The sequence below is a fragment of the Rhinolophus sinicus genome, linkage group LG05 (assembly GCF_036562045.2).
Source record: "Rhinolophus sinicus isolate RSC01 linkage group LG05, ASM3656204v1, whole genome shotgun sequence".
NCBI classification, from domain to species: Eukaryota; Metazoa; Chordata; class Mammalia; order Chiroptera; family Rhinolophidae; genus Rhinolophus; species Rhinolophus sinicus.
In genome coordinates, this window is record NC_133755.1 from 19,280,630 (window position 1) to 19,302,766 (window position 22,137).

The 22,137-nt window shown below is 46.6% G+C and overlaps 1 protein-coding gene across 1 annotated transcript in view; it reads right to left on the bottom strand.

The window, feature by feature from the left end:
• Positions 1 to 22,137, bottom strand: part of ALK (ALK receptor tyrosine kinase) — a 636,280-nt gene that overhangs the window by 46,237 nt on the left and 567,906 nt on the right. The window contains exons 10-12 of the mRNA XM_074331841.1: positions 20,799 to 20,893; positions 20,500 to 20,628; positions 1,765 to 1,927 (exon numbers count right to left, since the gene is read on the bottom strand). Of these exons, the coding sequence (XP_074187942.1) occupies positions 1,765 to 1,927; positions 20,500 to 20,628; positions 20,799 to 20,893 (387 nt within the window). The remainder of the gene's footprint in view (positions 1 to 1,764; positions 1,928 to 20,499; positions 20,629 to 20,798; positions 20,894 to 22,137) is intronic.

Sequence of the window (22,137 nt, forward strand, 5' to 3'; positions counted from 1 at the left end):
ACTGTGGCAATTCATGCAGATCAAAACCTGGCTACACTTAGATACAGCTGCCATTAACAACAAATGGGAAAATGGATTAATTATTATTTCATAGTGCCGTTTACCGGGCAGCCAAAATCTTTCAAACCATGGGGTCCCTCTGAGGAAGTCAGGAAAAAGTCCTTGGAAGCAGGAGAGTCAGAAGCTACTGTGTGAGGATCCATCTGTATCTGCAAATGCTCTCTGGCTGCTGTCTGATCACGTGGCCCGAGATCTGTTGTGACGCTTCTCTGACTCCAGTGTCCTCCTCATATAATAATAATAACAATGACAGTTACCTCACTGCTCAAAGAAGGAGAAATACCTAGTAGATCTTCAACAAACATCCATCCCCTTCTCCCTGGGAGTCCTTCACTCCTGCTCTGGGACAGTGGGTGGCCCATGCAAACTCAGCCAGGCAGGAAGGTGGGGACTGGCCAGCTTGGGGTGGTGGGATCAGTGGTGACTGCATGTCTTCGTCCATTTACTGGGAGCATGCGGGACCCAGAGCAACTAATCTGATTGCAGCCAAACCTTGTTATTTCATTCCTGCCCAGAATGTCATTTAAAAAGCACTTAGGGCTCTCCCTGAAACACTTTTATACTGAGGTCCCAGGAGTGGGACTGCCACAGAAAACAGGGCAACTTGAGAAGCCCCGTTTATTCCCAGGGGGCTGAGGATATGCTGGGGGTTGGGGGCTGCAGGAGGGGAAAGAGAGCTCATTTCCCACTGCATTCAGCCCCTGGGGTCCATTTGCACCAACAAGGACAGAATTACGATGCTTCCTGTTTAAACAGTCTGGCTGTGTGGTGGAAGGAGCCACAGTGAGGCTGTGACGCAGAAGTCTGGGGTTGGAGGCAGTTCCTGGACTGTCGGGGGCTCCTGACTCTCTGAGCCTCAGTTTCCTCATTTGTAAAGGAAGGGCTGCAGCACTAGCCTTGCCCACGTCACAGGACGATGTGAGGACCCGTCAAGGGTCTGACCTAACTCAGCGGTTCTCAGGGGCTGCACCAGCCTCACCTGGGGACTTGTTAGAAATTCTTATTCTCCGACCCTACTCCAGACCAACAAAATCAGGTGCTCCAAGAGTGGGCCCAGCAAACTGTTTTAACCAGCCCTCCAGTCCTTCCGATGCCACTCAGTGAAGGGAACCACTGGTCTCAGCTCCTCCTAAGCTTTCTTAGTGGCCTGAAAGTGGCCCAGGGGAGTCAGGCTTCCCTCCAGCCTGGCCTTGCTCTAGTGGCATACTCTGGGCAAGGGGCTGGACATGGGACGAGAGCTCGAGAACAGTTGCTTTACTTGACAATAGTGAAGGTCCAGGAAAGGAAGCTCAAGGGTAAGAACGTTGGCTTTCATTTGTATCATACTTTTGTTTCCCAAACGTTTTTAGATGCACTGCCTCATTGGAACAGCATCAAGTAATAGTCAAAGAAAAATCCATTATAATTATAATTATTAATAATAAAGATAAAGAATGTTTTGAAGCCAGCTCATGCATGTGTATCATTTCCACAGATAGTCTGTGGTTTCCGTGAGGATAGAGGACACATCTTCTTGGCTGCCATATTCCATTATCTCATATCTCCCCATCTCCGGTTCTTACACCCTGCTTTGGGCCAGAGTCTGTGGCCTCTGTGCCTTGGTGTGCCACCTGGGTACCCCGGGGGCATGCACACATAGGCAGAACCCCAGTCTTCTTCAGGAGGGCGGATCTGCCCCTTGGCTTCCCCCTCCCCCATACGCACCTGTAGGTGTCAGTGGCTGGTACCTTCCAGGTCTGGATGCCCTTCAGGGGACCCTTGCTCCCCACCACCACGCTCAGGTTGGTGTTCCGATAGGCGTTGTTGCACTGGGCCTGAGTGGGGCCATGGGGCCCACTGGCCCCGCACGTGGTAAACAGCCAGTGAACTGTGGCACAAGAGGAAAGACAATCACTCACTTAGCCTGGCCTTCCTTCCTCTATGGGCCTCCCTGGCCTGCCTCCAAGCTGTCTGCTCCATGGACCCAAGCCCACATTCCAAGACGGCACCAAGGTTGGGGCAAGAAACATCACTCAGTCATTCAACCTGGAAACTGTTGTTGAGGCTCTACTATGTGCCAGGCCCTAGGTCAGGTGAGAAATGGGTCAGGGGAGAGACACAGATGGAGCTGACTTGGACCCAGGCTTTAAGAAGCTCACAGCCTACTAAGGGAGACCAAAAGGGATGCAACCAACCACAATACAGGGCAATAAGAAAAAGAAAAGCCCCAGGAAGGTCCAGCTAACACTGCACTGTGAGAGTTCGAGGCGGGAGAAAAGACCCCTTCCAGGTAAGACAGGCCCGGGCAGTGGCGGGGCCCTCTCCTGGTTTCTCACCAGCTCCAGCACAGTGCTGGGCCAACAGCAGACACTCAGGCTGTGCTACTGTGACTGCCTCAAACCTGATCCCAAAGATTTGACATCTTTATATAGCATCCTCTTAGCTTGGAGAAGATCGAAAGAGTAAACTAGACACAGAGTCAGCTCCATGACCCCTAATGGCCCAGGGACCCAGAACAGTGGTAGAGTAGGAAGTCTTGCACTTCTGGCTGGTGTCCTTGTCTGTCTGTCAGGCTCTCAATAGGGCTCAGCCTCCTTATTCACAACCATTTGGGTCGGTTCCCTTTGTTCATTCTGTCTAGAATTTCATAGACATCAGAGAATGTCACAACAAGATGGGACCTTGGAGATTACTGAATTCAGTGATCCCCAAACCACCTGAGGACCTTTAAAAATACAGATCCCAGAGCCCTGGAGATTTGGAATGATAAATTCTCGGTTGGGGTCGGGCGGGGGGGGAAAGGGTAGGGCACGATACTTGCATTATGTAAAAACTTTCCCAGGAGAATCAACCAGATTTGTGACTACTCCCACCTATCTCATCATCCATATAGCAAAGGAACATTCTAGAGAGGGGAAGTGACTAAATCCCTGAGCCTGGAGTTCAGTTAGAGCCAGGACAGACCATATCAAGGTTGCTCAGTCCCAGAAAATAGGCAAGCCACCATAATGGAACAGGTGAGAGTCTGGTCGGTACTGTGGTTGGTGAACCCTCAGCCCCAGAAAGTCCCACTGTGTCCCCAATAGTAGCTTAGCCCTGACAGTGTGGGCTTTAGGGGATCATGGGCACACACCAGGGCTAGCATCAGGACTCTGGTCCCCCAAGAGGCCAGGAGGTGACAAAAGGGAAATGCAGTAACTGGAATGTTTACAAGGTCAGCAAGCAGAGATATAAGAGAGAGGGACTGGTCATAAGCAACAAATAAAACCTTGGTTTTGGGAGAGATCAAGGTCACAGTGAGACAATCAGTGAGATGATGACTTGCCAATCAGAGAGCAATGGTTCCTCATATTTCCCCAGCTGAGAGTCTACATTGGTCCCTGAGACTCTGTTGAGCTGAAGAAGGATCAAATGGCCCAAAGGATTGGGGGCAGCTAGAGGAGGAAGGCTGGCTCTTTCCTCTTCTCTTACTTTAAAAACAAAAATCTATGGTATTAAAACTCATTCATGAAAAAAAACACACAAAAAACTTCTTTCTCTTTTTCTTACTTACACTACACACTGGAAGTGTAGTTTAATACTCTTTCACATCTATTAGGTTGGTGCAAAAGTAATTGTGGTTTAAAAGCTTAAAAATAATTGCAAAACCCGCAATAACATTTGCACCAACCTTATAGATTATATAAAGAATCCACAGACATCAAAACACTGATTGGTTATAGACAGATGAGTAAAGAAAAATCCATTAAGCACTGGGTTTCCTTTTACGTAGATTGCAGCACCGTCCAAGAAGAAACAAATCAATTAGTAATATACAGCACAATGCTAAAAAAATAAGTTAGATAGTGATTGTACTGGTTTTATTACTGTTGCTAAGCCATCTCCTCTGCTCAACTGAATGCAAAGAAATAGAGCGTGATGCAAAGGAAAATAAGTTCTCGGCTATATACTAATCACAATAACGAAGATTGGTTTCATGTTGAAGGCCTAGGTGGTTGTACCGCAGGAGAGTACTGAATGGCTCATGTGGATATTTTGGCCCATTTTGGTTCTGATCTGTGGAAGTGAATTTTATCTATATCTGTTGATGGAGCTGAACTTCAGGGAGCTGTGGCATATCGAACCATTTTGATGGCCATTATAAATCCCATTAAATACAGTCATGATCAAAATCCAAGTGAATATAATTATTCACCATCCATAACTTAGGCAACACCATTCTTTATTATAAATTGGAAAAAGCAATGCCCCTTTTTAATATATAATGAAAATTAATAATTTGTTCTCCTTATTAGGGTGAAATGAAAATAATCTACATGTTGTAGCCATTGTGAGGTTAAAACATTTCTACCACCTATCTCAATTCGTTAAACAATGGAGCAGTGCCCCCTTCTAGATATATGATCAATGTCTGATGATGGCTTTCTTTTTTTGATGTTAGCAGTTGTTTAGAGGTTTACTGCCTAGGTTCACTTACTTATTGAGAGTTATAAAATAATAATATTTAAAATGATATCTTCTTATTTATTAGCTGGAATGTACTTATAAAGAGATGCTTCTTCTCACCTACTATTTGGTTACCCAGTGGTACAGTTCCTATAGGGAAGGAAGAATAAATGCTCAGTTCTTTCTCCTTATTTATAGTTTTCAAGGTAGTGAATTGGTTCTCTATCATCCTCTAAAGTTGACTAATTAGTTGCTTGTATATCATATGAATCCTTGAATCTAAACATATTTTTGAATTCTAATCAATGACTATTATCCTTTAGAAGCTCAAATTATCAACTTTTGGTCAGTGGTAAACCGCCTGAGTGCTTTTGCTTCTTTGCTATCTGGTTGCCTTCCCTAGACCTGGAATCAGCCACTTTCTCAAAAGCCTTGGTTTCCTTTAGTGGAAAAAGGTATTTTAAATAATATGAGGGCTATAGACATTTACTGCTACTGGGTTGGTGATTGTTTCTAGGCTTCTTTAGTGGACAGAATGTGTGTGTATCAATATAACATAAACATATGTGAAATGCACACATACGTGTATGACAAAATACCTCATGAGCTCACATTGATACTTCCAATTCAAATGAAGGACTACAGGGTTTTAAATGTAACCACTTCTATATTAACCTGTATTTCTTTTTCTATGCTGAGAATCTTGGTTCTCAAGAACAATCTAATAGAATTAGAATATTCTATAGTTATTCATAGTTATCTTTCACTATACACACTACTACTATGCCATCATCAATAAAAAAACTGAGATCTGTTAAATAATTTTTTTTTTTTTGATATATGTGCTCTCCATTCTCCCATAACCCCTTGAACTTGCAGTCTATCTACACAAATATGTTTGGGCATGTTGCCACTACATTTGATATTCTTTCTCCTTTAGTCCTTAGGCTTACTTCTGTAAGTACCATGTGTTAAATGCTCGTATCCGTCATGCTGATATATTTCTAGTCATTTTTATTGTCTGAAGCTTATTTTCAAGTAGATTTTTTAAGAAGGACTCATGGGCGCCATATTCTTTGAGTTCGTGGATGTTGTTAGTATTTTTTTTGCTTAAGTATGTTATATATGCTACTCCATTTTCTTCTGGTATAAAATATTATTGTAAAAAACTCTGATGATACTCTAAAGTTTATTCTTTAATCAATCACTTGTTTTTGCTTAGGTGCCCCAAGTATTTCTTTTTTTTTTCTTTGATAGTTTGGCAACTTTACTATAGTATTCTTTGGTATTGCTCATTCAGGATCAGTGGTCTTAAATACACCGAGTGCTCTGCAATAAGTAGTTTCAATAAGAAAATTTTTCTGGAATTACAGCTGTATTTGTTTTGCTCCACTTTGCTTTTCATTTTAAGGTGCCCCTGTTATCTGTTTGTTGGATCTTCTTTGCCTAGCTTTGATGTATGTCATGTTTTTTTTATTAAAAATTTTTTTTTTCTCTTTTTACCTTCTTTCTTGTAAGGTGTTAACTGTTGTGTTTATTTGATCTTGCCTTCCTTCTAATTTAGTCTTCATCTCTGAATTAGTTTTTCCTTTCATTTTACATTCTTTTCTGAGTTTTATTACCTACTTTCTCATCTTTTGTAATTCTGATTATGTTAGTTTTCATGTCTTGTATCTTTGTTTTACTGTTATTTAGCTCATTTTGAAATCGAGGGATGTAATTTTGATCTTTCCTGTGGGCATGTCTTGCTTGTGTGCCTTCATTTTTCTGTACAGGTGTTATTTTGTCCTCTATGCTCTTTTTAAATTCTTCTTGTAATTTTGTATGTGACCTTAATATTTCTCTGCTATGCACTTCTATGTGAAATTTGTTTTCTAGAACTTTTAGAGGTCAGATTTGCTAACTTCACAGAGTTCCCTCTATTCTACTCTTTTAAAAAATATATAGTGTTTAAAAATATGGCAGTTTGTTTTCTGATGTTTCTGGCTCTGTTTATCCCCCCCAATTTTATCTGGACGTCCTCTTAATTTTTGTCTATTATTCCTATCCTACTCAATATTGATTTCACTCCCAGAAATTTCTTCTCAGGGTGGGTCCTTTCCTGGAAACCAGACTACTCTAACTCCAGATCGTACCGTGGGGCCCTGGGACTCACATACCACTGGACTGGGCAGAGGCTCGCCCATTTAACAGCAGCTCTTCTCAGATTGGCTTTCTGTCATTTCTAGCAAATACTTGTTAGCTATTATAGGTTCTCGTGTTCTCAGATGTGTAAGGCAGCCTGTTGCTTTCCTAAGCTTTCTCTTGTCCAGGTGCTGAGACTATGCACGTCTTGTGGTTGTTGGTGCTTTGTTGTTTCCCACTTGTGTTTTGGGGCTGGAGGTGAATACCTTATCAAAAAAGTTGGTTGCATATGTCCATGGGTTTTCAGTTTGATACATGGTTGCTCTGTTGTTATGTAGGGATTAAGAGAGATAAAAAGAACTGTGTGGTTACTGCCATCACTGCCATATTCCCAGAATCCTTGAAAAAATTTTAATGTAGGAATTACTTGAGGTCATTTGCTATGATTTATACTATCTACCTGGTCAGGTCCTCACCTGCATTTCTATTCCTGGGGCTGTGGGGTTTTTCAGGTTTTACTTCATGGACATCTCCGGTGACCATGGCCTAGAATTTGCTGTTACATCATGTTCTGCCTTTTTTTTTTTTTTTTTGGTAGCCCAGTAAGTATAACTCAACTTTTTCTTGACAGGGCCACCTGCACTTAGCCAGTTATTTAGGGCTATTTGACCCTTCCACTAAGTGGCCCCAGATATAAATATTTTATACTGACTCACTTCTCTCTTTACTGTCAGATATGTTTTCTTAGTACTTCAGCATGTCCTCCTATGCTTAATCTTATACCCAGCATTGGGTGAGGGCCCTATACCTCTCTCGTGTTTCAGGCTGAGGGGAAGCCAGCCGCAGCAAAATTTATTTTCCGAATGTATTTATATTTTCGTCCTTATATTTGGTGGATGGTGGAAGATACTGGATGTCTAATCTCAGATAAAAGGATGTCACTATGATTCTGAACAAACAAGGCGGGGAATCTTTAGGCCTTCAGTTTCAGTGTGTTTAATTACAGGACACGTATGTAGCACCTCCATCCTCCAGCAAGGTTAGCTCTTTAAAACCATGTTAGGTAAGTAGATAGGGAAGGGGGAAGAATTATTACTTTTATCTAATCTCTGGCCTATGACTACAGAGCAAACTTGAGGCTGAGGTGAGACACGTCACGTTTACTCTTTCTGCAACACATTGTTCAGTTGGTGAGTTTTCCATGTTCTAGTTTCTCAGACTGAATTTGTGCACGCACGCATACACACACACCTCATTCATTCATGCAAAGCTTTCTGGTCCTCTCTCTCTCTCTCTTTCTTTTTTTCTTTCTTTCTTTTTGAAGAGAAGTTAGGATGTGGTAACAGCGATAATTACACCACCAGCCCTGTCTTTTGTATTACCTGTGTTCACACGTGATCTCTTTTCCCTTTTACATCTTTGTCTCCTTTGCTCTCACACAGTTTCTCTAGATAGGCAGGATGCCTGAAAGTGCTGCAGTCTCCCAGGGAACAAAGACAAGAGGCCCGTGTCCTTCTCTGCTGGGAGGGAGACATCCCTTTGCTGAGAGGAGGCTCCCAGTGAGTCAGCTCCCTATCAACAGAGCAGCAAGTCATGGCTGTTGAGATAAAAGCTGCTTGCAGGACTGAATTACCCTAAACAGCTCTGACACCCGGCAATCTGGGAGTTTTTAATGGCTCCTGTGATGGCTGCTAGGTTGTGTTCTCAGCCACCCCTGCTCCCCAAGGGAAGGTCAGTAACACATAAGAGAAGACAAAGGCCACAGGAAAAACACTATCCTGAAAGCAGAGCTATAAAAATTAAGTTAAGGGAAGCCTCAGGGCTAATTTGGTTATTCCCAAGTTGGCTTCAGGCCAGAGTTGTGTTAAGAAAGTATTTGATTTGGAGACCGGTGCTGTGGACTCACACAAATGGGGGCTTACACATAATGGATTTGATTTTGAGGCTGAAGTGGGAAGTGGTGGTGGTTCAACTGTGAGTTTTGCCACACTCAGGCCTGAAGAGTCATTGATTTCTGCCTTCATCTGCTCCTGTCTGCCGACCAGAGAGAAAGCCTTGATCTGGTGCTTGGCCACTGGGGTTGATATTAGTAGGATTTGCTGCCTCCAGTTCTAAGGTCCACTGGTTCCTGAGAGAGAGGCAGCAATATGGGAGGCCACGATCCTCACTGCTTCATTCTTAGTGGTTCTTGCTTATTGTTTGGTTCTAAGTCATGAAGGATGAATTCCTTACAAGGCCTTTGTGACTGTAACACTTCTGGCAGATGGGCAGATGAAGGTGCAGGCAGCCCAACTGGCCAAGAGATTTGGAGCCCAAAACAACAAATGTCCTGGCTCCTGGGTCTGGGTCCCAGATCCTCTAAGGTGAATTGGAGAACAGGGACACATGAAAGAGTGGGAAATCCAAATGTCAAGGGCAGAAAGGAAAGTGGGACAAATGATGAACCAAAAAGAGAAGACTAGAAAGCTAGAGAAAAGAAGACACTTCTCCCTTATTCCTGCCTGCAATGTGGCTGGAAATGCAGTGGCCATTAGGCAACAAGTGTGAGGAAAAGACCAAGAAGATCACAGAGATATGAGTCTTGACATGATCAGGTATTGAACTAATGATACCGTGTTTCCCCGAAAATAAGACCTAGCCGGACCATCAGCTGTAATGTGTCCTTTGGAGCAAAAATTAATATAAGACCTGGTCTTATTAAAATATAGTATATTAATTAATATGAGACCTGGTTTTATTATAATATAGTATATTAATTAATATAAGACCCAGTCTTATTATAATATAGTATAAGACTGGGTCTTATATTAATTTTTGCTCCAAAGGATGCATTAGAACTGATGGTCCGGCTAGGTCTTATTTTCGGGGAAACACGGTAGTAGTCACATGTAGGGCCACTGAACTAACATGACCAGTCATCTGTAAGACAATTTTTGTTATGGACTGGACCCTTCCTTGGACTCCCATCATTGGCTGGCTCAGACTTCAGTCTGAATGGAGCCTCCTAGAATTCGGCTCTCCCACCTACTTGTAATGAAAACACGTCTGACCAGAGACTCCTGCTGCTGTCCCTCAAAGAGCAATGGCAGCCTGGATTGGGACCGGGTTTCCAGTGCTTCTTTAGACACTGGATATGGCCTTCAGCTTGCCTTCCTTGGTGGAGAGCCAGGCTTCTGGGTCACTTCCCCAGCCAAGCATGCTCCGCCCAGGCTGCTCCCCTTTCTTCACCCACCCCTATACTCTGTCTCTGCACACTTCTTGGTCAAGGCCGTTAGAGCTGATGAGCGTTGTAACTATGTTGTGAAGGGCCTCGGAGGTTTCCCCAGGCCATGCCAACCTCGGAGTAAAAGTAGGATCTTAATATTGGTAACAAATGGTATTATGCTTTTCTGCTCTGACACACATTTGAAGGAACCGAAAGTTTTCTCTCTGAACAACCCCCTCGTTATAGCACATGTGCTCTGCTATTGTCATCTCTGTCCCCTTAACTTGCTGTATTTTCTTCACATCACTATTTGAGTCTATGTCATCTGCCCGAATAATGGGTAAACTCTACAAGAGTGGGGCTTAGTTGAGTTTGTTCTCTGTCTTTTCTTCAGGACCTAAAACAGTGCTGGTCACAGAGAAGGTGGTTAATAAACCTTTGGTAAATGAAAAGCAAAACCAAAACCAAACAAAATAGAAAGGAGAGAGTAGGCCCAACACCAGCCCCCAACCCACATAAGAGGCCAGAAGGGGCAGCTCACGCATGCTGGGTACTGTGTGTGCTTCGGTGGGAGTCCCCGTGGCTCTGCAGAGTTCTGTATGAGAGTGAGAGCAGCACAGCATGGAGTGCGCCACAGGAGTTCTGGGAGTATAAAGGGATGTGTGCTGAGAGGCATTTTGTCTCTTACCCATGACTGCAGAGCAGAAAGAGGGGGGCTGTCAAGGAGCAAGCACACATCTTCACACACTCCACACAAACATCAGCACACACTCACACTCACACACCCACACCCAGATTACTGAAATCCAGGGTGCCCTGCAGTCTACAAGGAAACTCTAGTCTTACACCTGAGATTGTGGATACTCCCCTGACCCGACGGTTGATGGAACTGATCAGTTGGTAGACCGAATAATTAGTTAGTAGGATCAAAGTCACAAAGCTGGTTGAGGGGAAAAAATAGTCTTCTTTTGCAGGGAGCTGTTCTGAGGGTTGGGGAGTTTTTCTGATTCTTAGCTTGCTGGACAAGCCTGAGCTATGCCTTATTTTCCTTACTTGTTAACATTAATCCTGGAAAAGGATCGTTCAATCTGTCAGTTACTTAATAAGTACAATTAAATGAATAAAGTTTGCTCTCACATTATTATGAAGTTACTGTCAATATTCATTCTAAAAAACAAATCAGCCCTCCCAGATCCAATCACCTGGGATGTGTTCGAAAAATCTCCTGGAAAAAGTTCTGGAGTTCCCATTATGACTGAGATCTTGACAATCTTAAAAGACTAAAAACCCTCTTTTAATTTATATTGATGTGCAGATCTTTTGGGGACAATCCTGTACCCTCCCCCGCCCCCAACAAATCACTTATTTCCCTCAAGTGGAGTTTGAGGGTTTCACCTGCAAATTGTAATCAGTTGGCTTGGGAGAATTGATTGAACAGGAGAACCCAAAATGCAAAATACCCTACCCTCCCATTTTTTTTTTTTTTTTTTTTTTAAACATGGCTAGGTTTAAAAGACCAGAAACTGAAATTTGCTTGAAACTTCTGCAAAAATTTTGAGGAAAAATGTACCCAGAACACATACTTATGTATAAATAAAAGAGTGCACAGTTTATAGGTTGGAGAGGAGGCGGAATATGAATACACTGAAAATTTATAGAAAGTAACAGATGAAGGATGTGTGAATTGGCCCAATATTTCCAGTTATATATTTTAGCAATAATGTTAATAACAATTTCACAAAACATTTGCTCTTAGTATATTCTTTTGTACCTTTCAAAGCCCATTAGAAATGATCTCACTTGCTCACTCCAATAGCCGGCTCTGAGAAAGAACTGTGGCAGGTAATTACTACCCCTACTTAATGGATGATGAAACAACTGGGGCCCAGAGGGCTTGATTCTCCTCAAGTCGCACAGCTAGAACTTGGTCTCTAGGATTCTTTGCTGTTCCATTCACCATCTTGCTATTACCTGGCACTGACTAGGTACTTTGTGAATATTTGTGTCTGTGGGCTCTAAGGTGGCCTCCAATGGTCTCTCCCACCTGGTAGTCACATCGTTGCATAATCCCCTCTTTCTGAGTATGGGGAAGACCTGTCGGTTGCTTCCAACTAACAGAATATAGCAAAAGTGTCATTTTCATGATTATATTACATAAGATTGTAACTTCCATCTTTCTATCAGTCTCTCTCCTGTTTCTCTCTCCCCCCCGGACCCTCTGTCCCCAGCTTCTCCAGGAACTGCCAACAACCATGTGAACGTGGGAGTGACAACTCATTCCCCAGTTGAGCTTTCAGATGAGACCCCAGCCCTGGCTAACACCTTGATTGTGAAGCAGAGGGGGCCCAGCTGAGCTGTGCCTGGTTTCCTGACCCACTGACACTAATTTAACAAATGTGTGTTGTTTTAAGCCACTAGCCATTTATGGCAATTTGTTACTAAGCAGTAGATAACTATCCAGCCACTCCAAAGGCCCTGCCTAGCAGCCAGTAGTTTCTTGGGACTCATCTTTCATGTAAAAACCCAGCGTGAAGTGCACTGGCTGGGCTCAGTTCTGCTCGGTGCCCTCGCTCTCATCCCTGACTCAGTGATGGCTAAAGTAATTCTACCTCTTATTTCCTTTTCCTCTTGGTAATGGAGGAGCAAGTGAGAGGGATCCCCTTTTATCATCTAGAGCTAGTATTTCAGCCTTTCTTTTCCTAGTTCCTCTGTCCAGCTCCAGGCCCAGATAAATTTAAACAAAATAACATTTCTGTGCCCAGGACCCCTGAAGCTTTGCTGCAACAGGCAGAGAGCTGAAAAGGCTCTGAGGGGAAGCAGGGTTGTTTTGCAGGCAGAACCAGCAAGCCTGGGAGGACAATAATTAAAAGTGGACTTCCCAAATCACAAATGCTTAATGCACTTGCACTGAAGGAGGGTCCTTTTGTGTTCTGCTAGTGTGAAGCTAAATGATCTTAATCAAGGCATGCTGAGACCAGAGTTCGCGGATCATTTATTGTCTCCCACTTATGTAACCTTTCACTGAAACAAATAGGAAAAAACAACATGTTTTCTCAGGCCAGCCGGGAGACAGAAAGACAATGAGTCCTCTCGGCTGCTACAAGGAGCTGCGGCATGGTATTAAGGCATTTTGTCTTCAGCTTTGCCATAATTCCAACCACTAGGCTCTAGTGTTAGATTAGAGGTTTGTGAGGTGTTTTTGAGCCTATCAGAGTTGGAGGACGCTGCCCTAGTTCTCCACTGGGGTCCTGAGTAGGGCAGTTCCAAGTCAATCAACATTGCTGATTCCTTGTTTTCTCAAAGGACGCCGGATTTCTTTTAAAAAATGATGATCAGGTCAGTGTAACCGGCAGGGCACCCATCTTGGGTGCAGACCTTCTCGCCATCCAGGGCAGGATAAAGTCAGAGCCATGGACTGGGGGAACCTGTCCTAATTCCAGGTGTGCTCGATTGAAAATTGGAAAGGGAACCAGAGTCTCTCTTGTGCTGGGCTAACAGTGGCTTCATATCAGGCTTATGTGGTGCAGCTTTCACGAGTGGCACTTTGGCTCATTCCCAGCTGTAGGCCCCACGGCACCCAGCACAGGGCTCGGCATCAAAACTATAAGATGTAATATGGGCCCCACAAAGATTATGGGCCCCATTTTTTTTGATATGGGGAAACAAAGGCACAGAAAGAAGGGAGTGACTTACGTAAGTGGCACAGCTGGGACTTGAACACAGGTAGTCTGTGCTTTTACAAACTGTGCCATATTGCTTCCTGATAGTGATGTCTGTCCTTGGGCAGTCTGGGGGTCTGGAAGGATCAAACGAGGTACACCGACGGTGCTTAGTAACTATAGACCCTGTACAGATGAGGAGGCAGCCTGCAAACAGGGAATATTCACCTGGAAGCTCTGTGGCAGGTGGGCCCTCTGCCCCAGGGAGCGGGGCCTCCAGTCTGTCAACGTCACCACCATCACCATCTCCCTCGGCTACCAAGAGGCCCCTGGGCCTTGGTGGTGGCCACCCCTTGGGGATGCTAACTGGCTCGCCAGCGTACAAAGTCTCTTGCACTGGAAGAGACTCGTTAACGTCAGTAATGGGGATCACGAATCTCGAATTAGTTCCATGCCACCTCTCTTCCTGGAGCACAGCCGTGTTTGGGGAAAGCAGACACACCCAAATGAAGAGTGACATCTTAATGGGGAGGGCACCGAACCTCCCCTCAGTCACGGGAGGGCCTGTGAGTCTTGTAAAGGCTGGTGCTTCATGCGCCATCTCCAGTTTGCTTGCTATAAATAGATGAGAATCTAAAATTAGTATCATAGAGAGATCACGCAGCACTTGGGTGAACAGCAGGCCAGCTGAGCGAGGACACAGGCCTCACGGTGCATCTTTGGCTACTTGCCTGCCCACATCTTAGTGTTGTTCCCCCCCACCTGAAGGGATGCTGACAGACGTGCCCTCCCTGTGCATAATGAAGGCTGGGTGCACGGAAGGACGCCAATTTGCTGCAATTATCAACTTTCTCACGTGTGCGCAGGTGCATTGTGTGCTAGGGCGCTGAATAGGAGTGGCAGTGCAGATGTGCTCTGTTCAAGCAAACACTGACATTAGAAGCAGGGGCTTCTCAGAGATGAGAGATTCCTCTAGAAGACCTATTCATCAGTGGGATTCCACAAAGATTTCATCACAACGATGCCCCTCCAAATGTTACCTGGCTTAGAAAACTTTACTTTTTTATGTGACTTCAAACATAAACAAACAAACATTCTTTAGCCTTTCACACAAGTTATAACTCAGGGCAATTACTTAACGTCTCTGGGCCTCAGATTCGTCTGTAAAAGGGTGTGGGGGCAGAGCCCCAGAAAGCAGTTTCCAGGCTCTCGGCCTCACATAGACAGGTGCTGGCTCAGGTAGTAAATGGCCAACTGTGATTGGATGGCCATCCGCTGTGGCAGGTTGGCCGTCAGCTGTCACAAGTGAGCCGTTGGCCACTAATATAACTGCTGTGGCTACGCTAGAGGAGGGAGAGAAAACGATGTGGGCTAGCAAGAAGATGGCGGCTGGGCTGGCAAGTGTGGATGGCGGTTTGCGGACAGTGTGGATCCAGCCTCCAGTGAGAGTATAGTGCCGCCAGAGAGAATATAGTGGTATGACTCCCCTACCTATGGCTCCGTGGGTGTTCCTTTTTGGCCTCACCATATCCTGCGTTCTTGTATGGGGAGCGGGAGCAGAGACCCCGCCGGGTCTCCCACACGACAAATGGCGCAGCGAGCAGGGTCTCCCGCATGACAAAGGGGATCACATTAGGCACCAGTAAATGAGATGGTGCATGGGGAAGAGTCCAGCATAGTTCCTGGCCCACAGCTCTGCTCTGTGACTACTGGGCATTATTGCTGTAGGAAGAGGAGACAGCATAATGCGAGGCCTGTGCGGTCCGAAAGCTGAAACCTCAAACAGATGCCCCGTGGCTCACCTCTACCTTCCCAAGGCCCAGGCTCCTCGTACGTTTCGAGTAGGTTGGGCTGCCATCTGGGGTTCCTAAGATTTCTTTCAAATCAGGCTTTCCTTGAAAGTTCATGGAAAGTGCAGTTTGGCCTCCCATTCCCATACATTCAGGTCGGCGGGGCCCAGGAATCGGTATGTTTAATAAGTAGCACTTGCAGGTCCCCTTTCTCCAGCTAGGTGACCAGAGCAGATGATGTGAGCACACACTTGGTGAAACCCTGGGCTGGATTTAGGTCCCTGTGGCCGTCCTACCTCCTACTGCACTCACAGAATCCCGGATTCTGTCACTGCGCATTTCTGGGGAAAGCTGTTAATGATGCAACGGACCCAAGAGCCTAATCTGAGTTCCCCCAGAGTGAGTGGGGCTCCCAGCCTTCCCACCCTTACGTGCTTCCAATGCCGTGGGGCCTCCTGCTTCCAACACTGGCACCCAGTGAAGGACTTCGGCTACAGCAGGGACTCCAGCTGCCTCTCTGCCCCTGACCTGGCACGGGGTGGTTTGCAGTGCCAGCAGGTGATAGGACTTTGGAATTGGATTAAAATGAACTTATTTATTTAGGAATGGGTGAATCCTCAATATTGGGGTGTGCTGCTGAAGTGAGCTTCCCTGCGCCTACAGGGCCTGAATGCAGGGGGCTCTGATGTAAACGGAGACCCCGATGAGTGAGAAGACAGGTTCTGAGTGAGGGGGTCTGGCCGAGCAAAGCCTGCCTTCCAACAATGTTGTCATCCCCAGAAGGGCGTGCTTGGAACATAATGGCTCTGGCTACAAATTCTATTAACTCTAATAGTTGTTCTGTGGTGAATGGATAATGCATTTAGCAGAAATAGACCCAATCAATTTATATGAAACACATAAAACTTTCTCATTGGAATTGGCATCTGTTCTCGAATCCCAGGAGCATGTGTGGAAGTGGACAGTCTGTCACCCTTATTTCTGGGCACATGGGTTAATTAGAGAGCTGGGCCAAACAGAGCTCTGGTTCCCTCATGCCATATCCCTTCGCCCCTCAGAACTGTGGAGCTGGAGACTGTCTACTTTCAACCTTGACTTTTAAAAACACCAGTTTTTCCACCCTCGTCTGTGTCCACATTAGTCCCTCTCACATGAGCCGGTATCTGCCCAGGTGTCAGACAAGGGCTGGGAAGGTGTGCGGAGCTGGGAATACTCGGGACCATAGCTTGCTAGTGCAGGCCAGCCAAGGCCGGTGCTCTTTTCATGTTTAAATGTCCCCCCTCCCACCTTTGGCAAGAAATACGTACTCAGAAAATGGTAAACCAGTTGTCACCAACCAACTCAGAGGCAAGGCTGTGGTTTGACGCCAGGGCTCCATGACTTATGGATCCTTGTGGCTTGGGCCAAGGTCTGGACTGGTTCTCAGATAAGCTGAGCTGATTCCCTTCCACTCTCCCTGTACAACAGTGAGCTCGCAGGAGAGGGAGAGACAGAGACACCCCACTGGGCCCTGGTGGTCATGCCTGTCCTTACCTGGGCTTTTAGAGAGGGAGAGGGGGCAGAGCCGGCTTGCACCTCCTCACCCCTCATGTTCATTACTGCCGGGGGTGGGGGCGTAGGGGGGTATGGATAGAGTTCTGTAACTCTGTGATTGCATTATCCCAACCATTTGGTTAGTGTAATTGTATGTGCAAAGCTGACAAATGCAATTTTCTCAGACTTAATACTTGCCCCATTTTCTCTCTCTGTTTCTTCATCTGATTAGCTAAAGTGACTCAGGCTTCCAAGAATGCTCCGTGAAGCACCTGGACGAGCTTTTCCCTGCCTGGATGCTCAGCTCTGGCCAATGGGCTTGGGGTGGTGGTGGTGGTGAGGGAACCCCACACCCAGAGGGTCAGGGCCTCGTCAGAGGGGAGGGCTTAATTGGGGGAAGAGAGGAGTGTTTAGGGAAATTTGGAAGCTTTGTGAGTGACTGTCTTCTGGAAACCCAATATGGCCTGTGCATTTCCAGGAGTTGCTCTAACGCCTGCCAAAAGGAGAGCTGAAATGCCACCAGCTGTCCTTGTTTCAACCCCGCAGAAATGGACGGCACTGAACTTTGGGAAGGAAATCATATTATGTGGTCTCCCCTGACAATTGACTTGTTTACCAGCCCTGCAGGGGCTCTCATCTGAATGTGCTCCCCACTCTTTTCATTCTTGGTGGTGATCTCTGAGTGGAGACTTGGATACCCGGAAGTGGCTTAGTTGGCTGGAAGAACGTAGACTTCAGGGCCACATCCTGATCCCAGCTGTGGGACCCATACATTCCTCTAGCTCACCTTCCTCATCCCTACAATGGCAATAGCAGCAGCTGTCCCGGGCTACAGTGAGGACGAGATGAGCTGACATGTGAAACACCCTAGCCCAAGGTCAGGTGTACTCATGGAGTGTCTCCTTCCTTTCCTTTCCCTCCTGGGCCGCAGCCCTCTCTCCCAGGTAGAAGTTCTGAGCTTGGTTAAGCTTCATGTTGCAGGTGATGGCCTGCTGTTTCATGGGCCGCTTTGCTCTCCTGGGCCAGAAGTGTCAGAACAGTGAGTACCGGCTCCCCTGGTCCCTGCTGTAGCTGCTCACAGCGCTGGGCCCATGGGAAGTGGGGGCCAGGCCACTGTTTGCAGGGTGATTATTTCTGAGTGGGCGTGGCCATCACGTCAGCCTCTCATGAGCCCACTGGACCTCTCTTCCTTCAGGCCCCCTCCTCTGCCTGGGGCGTCTCTCACTGGAGGCACATTGATCGGCCTTAATCATTTGTTTACTTGTACTCGCCTTTTCTAAACTGAGTTCTTGGAGCTCCTGACCTAGATCTTGTCCTGCCCAGCATCTCTGAGCACTGAAGTGCCCTCAGAGGAAGTGTGAAAGAGCTGCAGGTGGGTCGAGATTCAAGCTGGCGAGAGTGGACCTCAGCATGGCCCCAGGGGGTGGCCTGTTCTCCCTGACCTGAGGCTGAATCCTGGCCAAGGGGGCTAGGTGGACGTTGTATTGTGGGTGGTGGGCAAAGGAGGCCCTGCTCCCCTCCCCCCTCTACATCCTCCGGATGAAGACAGAGACACCCCCACCACACACTGCTAGTATTTGCAGCAAGGTGGGATTGGGAGGTCTGTCAGGCTCAGGAAGAGACGCATCCTGCTCCTGAAACACAGCAGGGGGAGGGGTGTTGGGAGCCTGTCTCAGCTTCTCCCTCACCTGAGCTGCTCCCAACATGGCAGTGGGTTCCTGGGAAAGCAATGGCTCTTTGTTTGGTTCTCTAAAGCCTTCCCAAGGAGTCTCCTACGGCTGCTGGGGGAGGTATTTGCCTCTATGTCCTCTTCCCTTTGAGCTGGGGTCACTCCTTCAGAAGGGGGTCTGGAGACAGAACGCTGACCCACAGCCACTTGTCTGTCACTCTGGCTCTGAGGCGGGGGCCAGGCAGTAGAGGAAGCTTGTGTTCCAGCCCTTGTCATCTCCGCTCACTCACCTCTAATTTTATCTGGAGGTGCGGGGGGGGGGGGGGGGGGAAGGCATCACTGCTTTTGAGCCGCCATGTGATTTCATTAGTCTGAGTGGCCATTGGGCAGGCCCTTATCGATTAGCCTTTTAGGGACAGTGGGAATTATATGGCAATAAACCCGGGAGTCGGGCAGGGTGGATGGCTATTTCCTAAATGTTGGCTGCTGGGGAGCCAGCTGCTGACATCTGAGAGCTGAGCTCAAATAGTAAGTGCCCACCCGTCAATATGTAAGTGTTTCAGAAGCCCCTGCTATATAATCAGTCCCGGTGGTTAGGTGGGGCGGGGGCTTGCTGTGATGTTTGCTTAGCACCATCCTGAGTTTATCGCAGGAGGCAGTGGCTGAGCAAGGGCCAGGAAGTAATGGCAGTAACTCATTGGGATGGGGTGGGCGGGGGAGGCGTGTTGAACGATTAGCAGCGGCTGCCTCCCTCATGTTAGATGTTTTCATGAACCATGAACCACGAGGCCGGGGTGGGGGGGGAGAGATTGCAGTTTAGCATGCCAAGTTCCCTTTCGTGTGGAAAAATGAAAAGGTATTTTGAGGTTCTAGTTAAAGGTGAAGAGAGGAAGAGGGAGAGGTGATGGGAAAGGCAATGAACTCTTTCCCCTGGTTTGCCAGCAGTTAGAAGAGGCAGGAGTCAGGAAGGGACACGTAGTCTTAGGCAACTTTTCAGGAGAGAGAAAGGAAAGGATTTCTTTTAAAACAAAGGAAAACTAATATTTATTTAATATGTCGATAATCAATGAATTTAGTGCAAAGGTATAAGCCTCTATTTTTTTTGTATTTCGCATTAAACAAGAATTTCACATTTATAAATAGAAATGAGAGATTTATTATTTATCAATTATTTTAATAAAGAATTGTCTTTTATAGGAAAAAGAGCGTGGGTGGATCATTTACTGTACTTCTGCTTCTCCAGGTTACTCATATAGGAAGAAGCTTCACATACCCAGTCACCAAGGCCCACCTGGGGGAACCCCTCGACCTGGGGTGTCAGGCCTGGAGGCCTTCATCAGCTTCTCTGGCGCTTGGCTCTCAGATCTAATAACTGCTGAGGAACGACATACTGCGTTTCAGACTGATTCCCAGAGATTTCCTCCTGAAACGCCGAGTCGCTGAGAAGTCACATCCATGGTTTAGGGCCAGAGGCTGAACAGGCCTGTGTTTGAAGCAGCAGGGCCCCCACAAGAAGTCCTTTAGCCTGGGGGCTGCTGAATCAAGCAGCTTTGGAAGAGAGCTGAGCTTTGGGTAAATGTACTGAACCTGAAGCTTTTGGGGCTTTACCCACGACGGGTTAGCCTGGCTTTGTGCAATGGCTAACCTTAGCCTTGGTCCCAACCCTCTTTATGAGGAGAAAAACATCTGATGGAAGGTTTGCTTTGTTCAGTAAATGGGGAGTGGTTTCAAGGGACTGAGTTGAGGAGAGGATACCAGCTTGGTTACGCGTTTGTGTCAGGACCTGGCTATTCCCCAGGCACGGAGGAGAGATGCTCCTTTGCTCAACTTTCGGAAGCTCCATTTGCCCTGGTAATAAGAGAACCAAACAGCTTCCTCTTGGAGCCCCATACCCAGGGTGTAGGTGATTTCCTTCTAAAGGTTGACTATTTTATTCTTTAAACATAGCTCCCACCCCCATCACAGCACATATCTTTCTTCTGTGTTTTGCAACAAAAACATTACTTTGCTCAAATTTGTCAGTTGAACCCTTACCTGTGGGATCAAAGATGGGGGTCTCTCTTGGTGTGTTTTCCCAGAGTTTCACCTCTTTGTTTGGGTTTCTCTCAAACAGATTTCTTGATTTGAGTGCTGTATTCTGTGGCATCTTGTCTTCCCCACTGACTAGAATAGAGAAGACCCCATGGGCTGAGTTAAGTGAGGCTCAGTTGCAGGGAGAGAGATGACTGTGCCCCAGGGAAGGTGGAAGAGGAAGTGGGCTTAGGTCAAGAAGGGACAGCGAGCCCGAGGTGGTCTGGGTTGGAGCACAAGTGCCAGGGACAGGGCGCACTCACTGGTGAGGTAGCAGTCCAGGCTGATGGAGATATTGTCAAAAGCCACGGTGGCTCTGGATCCTTGTCCCCACCACGCGACAATCTGCAGCCAGAACCTGTACGTGTGTTAAAAGGAGTGTGTGTGAGGAACAACCTGGGTTGGCCATGTCTTAGGATTCAGCATCCAGCAAACAGTGCTGATACCCTGCGCCTGACCATTTCTAGCAGCCTTACCTCACCTCAGAGCAATTGCAAGAGGGGAGCAGTCAGCATCTCTCCCTATATGTCCGGCACAGAGCACTGCCCTTTCTGAGGATTGTTCTGCGTGTTAATCCAATTCGGAGTTTGGGGCTTGGGTCTAGGACTCATGGAAACTCTGAGGAGAACTCTCTCACTTTCTAGGTGTGCCAGCTGGGTGGAAATGGGTAGGCTTTATATTCAGCTGGGGCTCCCAGGTAGAGTTGAAATCAATCAAATATGAAAATGCTCCTGTACCAACTGATAAAGGGCCACTGTCCCCTGAGAGCCCCTGCCTGTTGCCTCAGGCAGCCTGGCTACTTCCTTGGTGCCCCCTGAATTTCCCCATTAACCAGCAAACAAAACATTAATTCCTCACACGGGGGGTGGGGGGCGGGTGTCTCAAGGATCCCCAGTGTCCAGCATTAGTTCTGACTGGGGTTGGTCTGGACAGTGCCCAGCTGGTTGTTAAATATTAAATTATCTGACTACGGTCCCTGGGGGTGTTTGTAACTAATGCAGAGGGTCATAAGTATTAACAGTAAACCGCTGAGATATTGTTGCTTTCCACCTCTTTCATAGCCTTGCAGAGTCAGGTCCTTGGACAGTGGCCATGGCAGGCCGTGGAGTGGGCAAAACAGAAAACTCCTTTGGTTTGTTTCACTCTTGGGGAGTCATTCTCCTGGAAGGCTGTCAGTCAGCCAGACCTTTCCTGCTGCCACATGAACGTTTCCTGAGAACTTTCAAAACCTTTCCCACCTTTCAGAAAGTCAACCCAGAATGACCTGCAGAAGAATGTGCAGTTTCTAGTGTGGATGTTAAAACATCAAAAGAGGGATCTGCCCTCACTTGGCGACAGGATAAACTACATGTGGGATGGCCGTACAATGGAATCCTGCTCCCCAATATAACAGAATGGACCAGGATACAGACTATAAAATAGATGGACCTCAAATGTATCACGCTAAGTTAAAGAAGACAGACAATAGGTTAATAGGTTAAAGACCTCATGATTCCATTCATACGAGTGACTCCTTTTACATGAAATGTCTAGAATAGGCAAATCTCTAGCGACAGATAGCAGAGTAGTGGTTGCCGGGGGCTAGGCATGGTGGGAACAGTA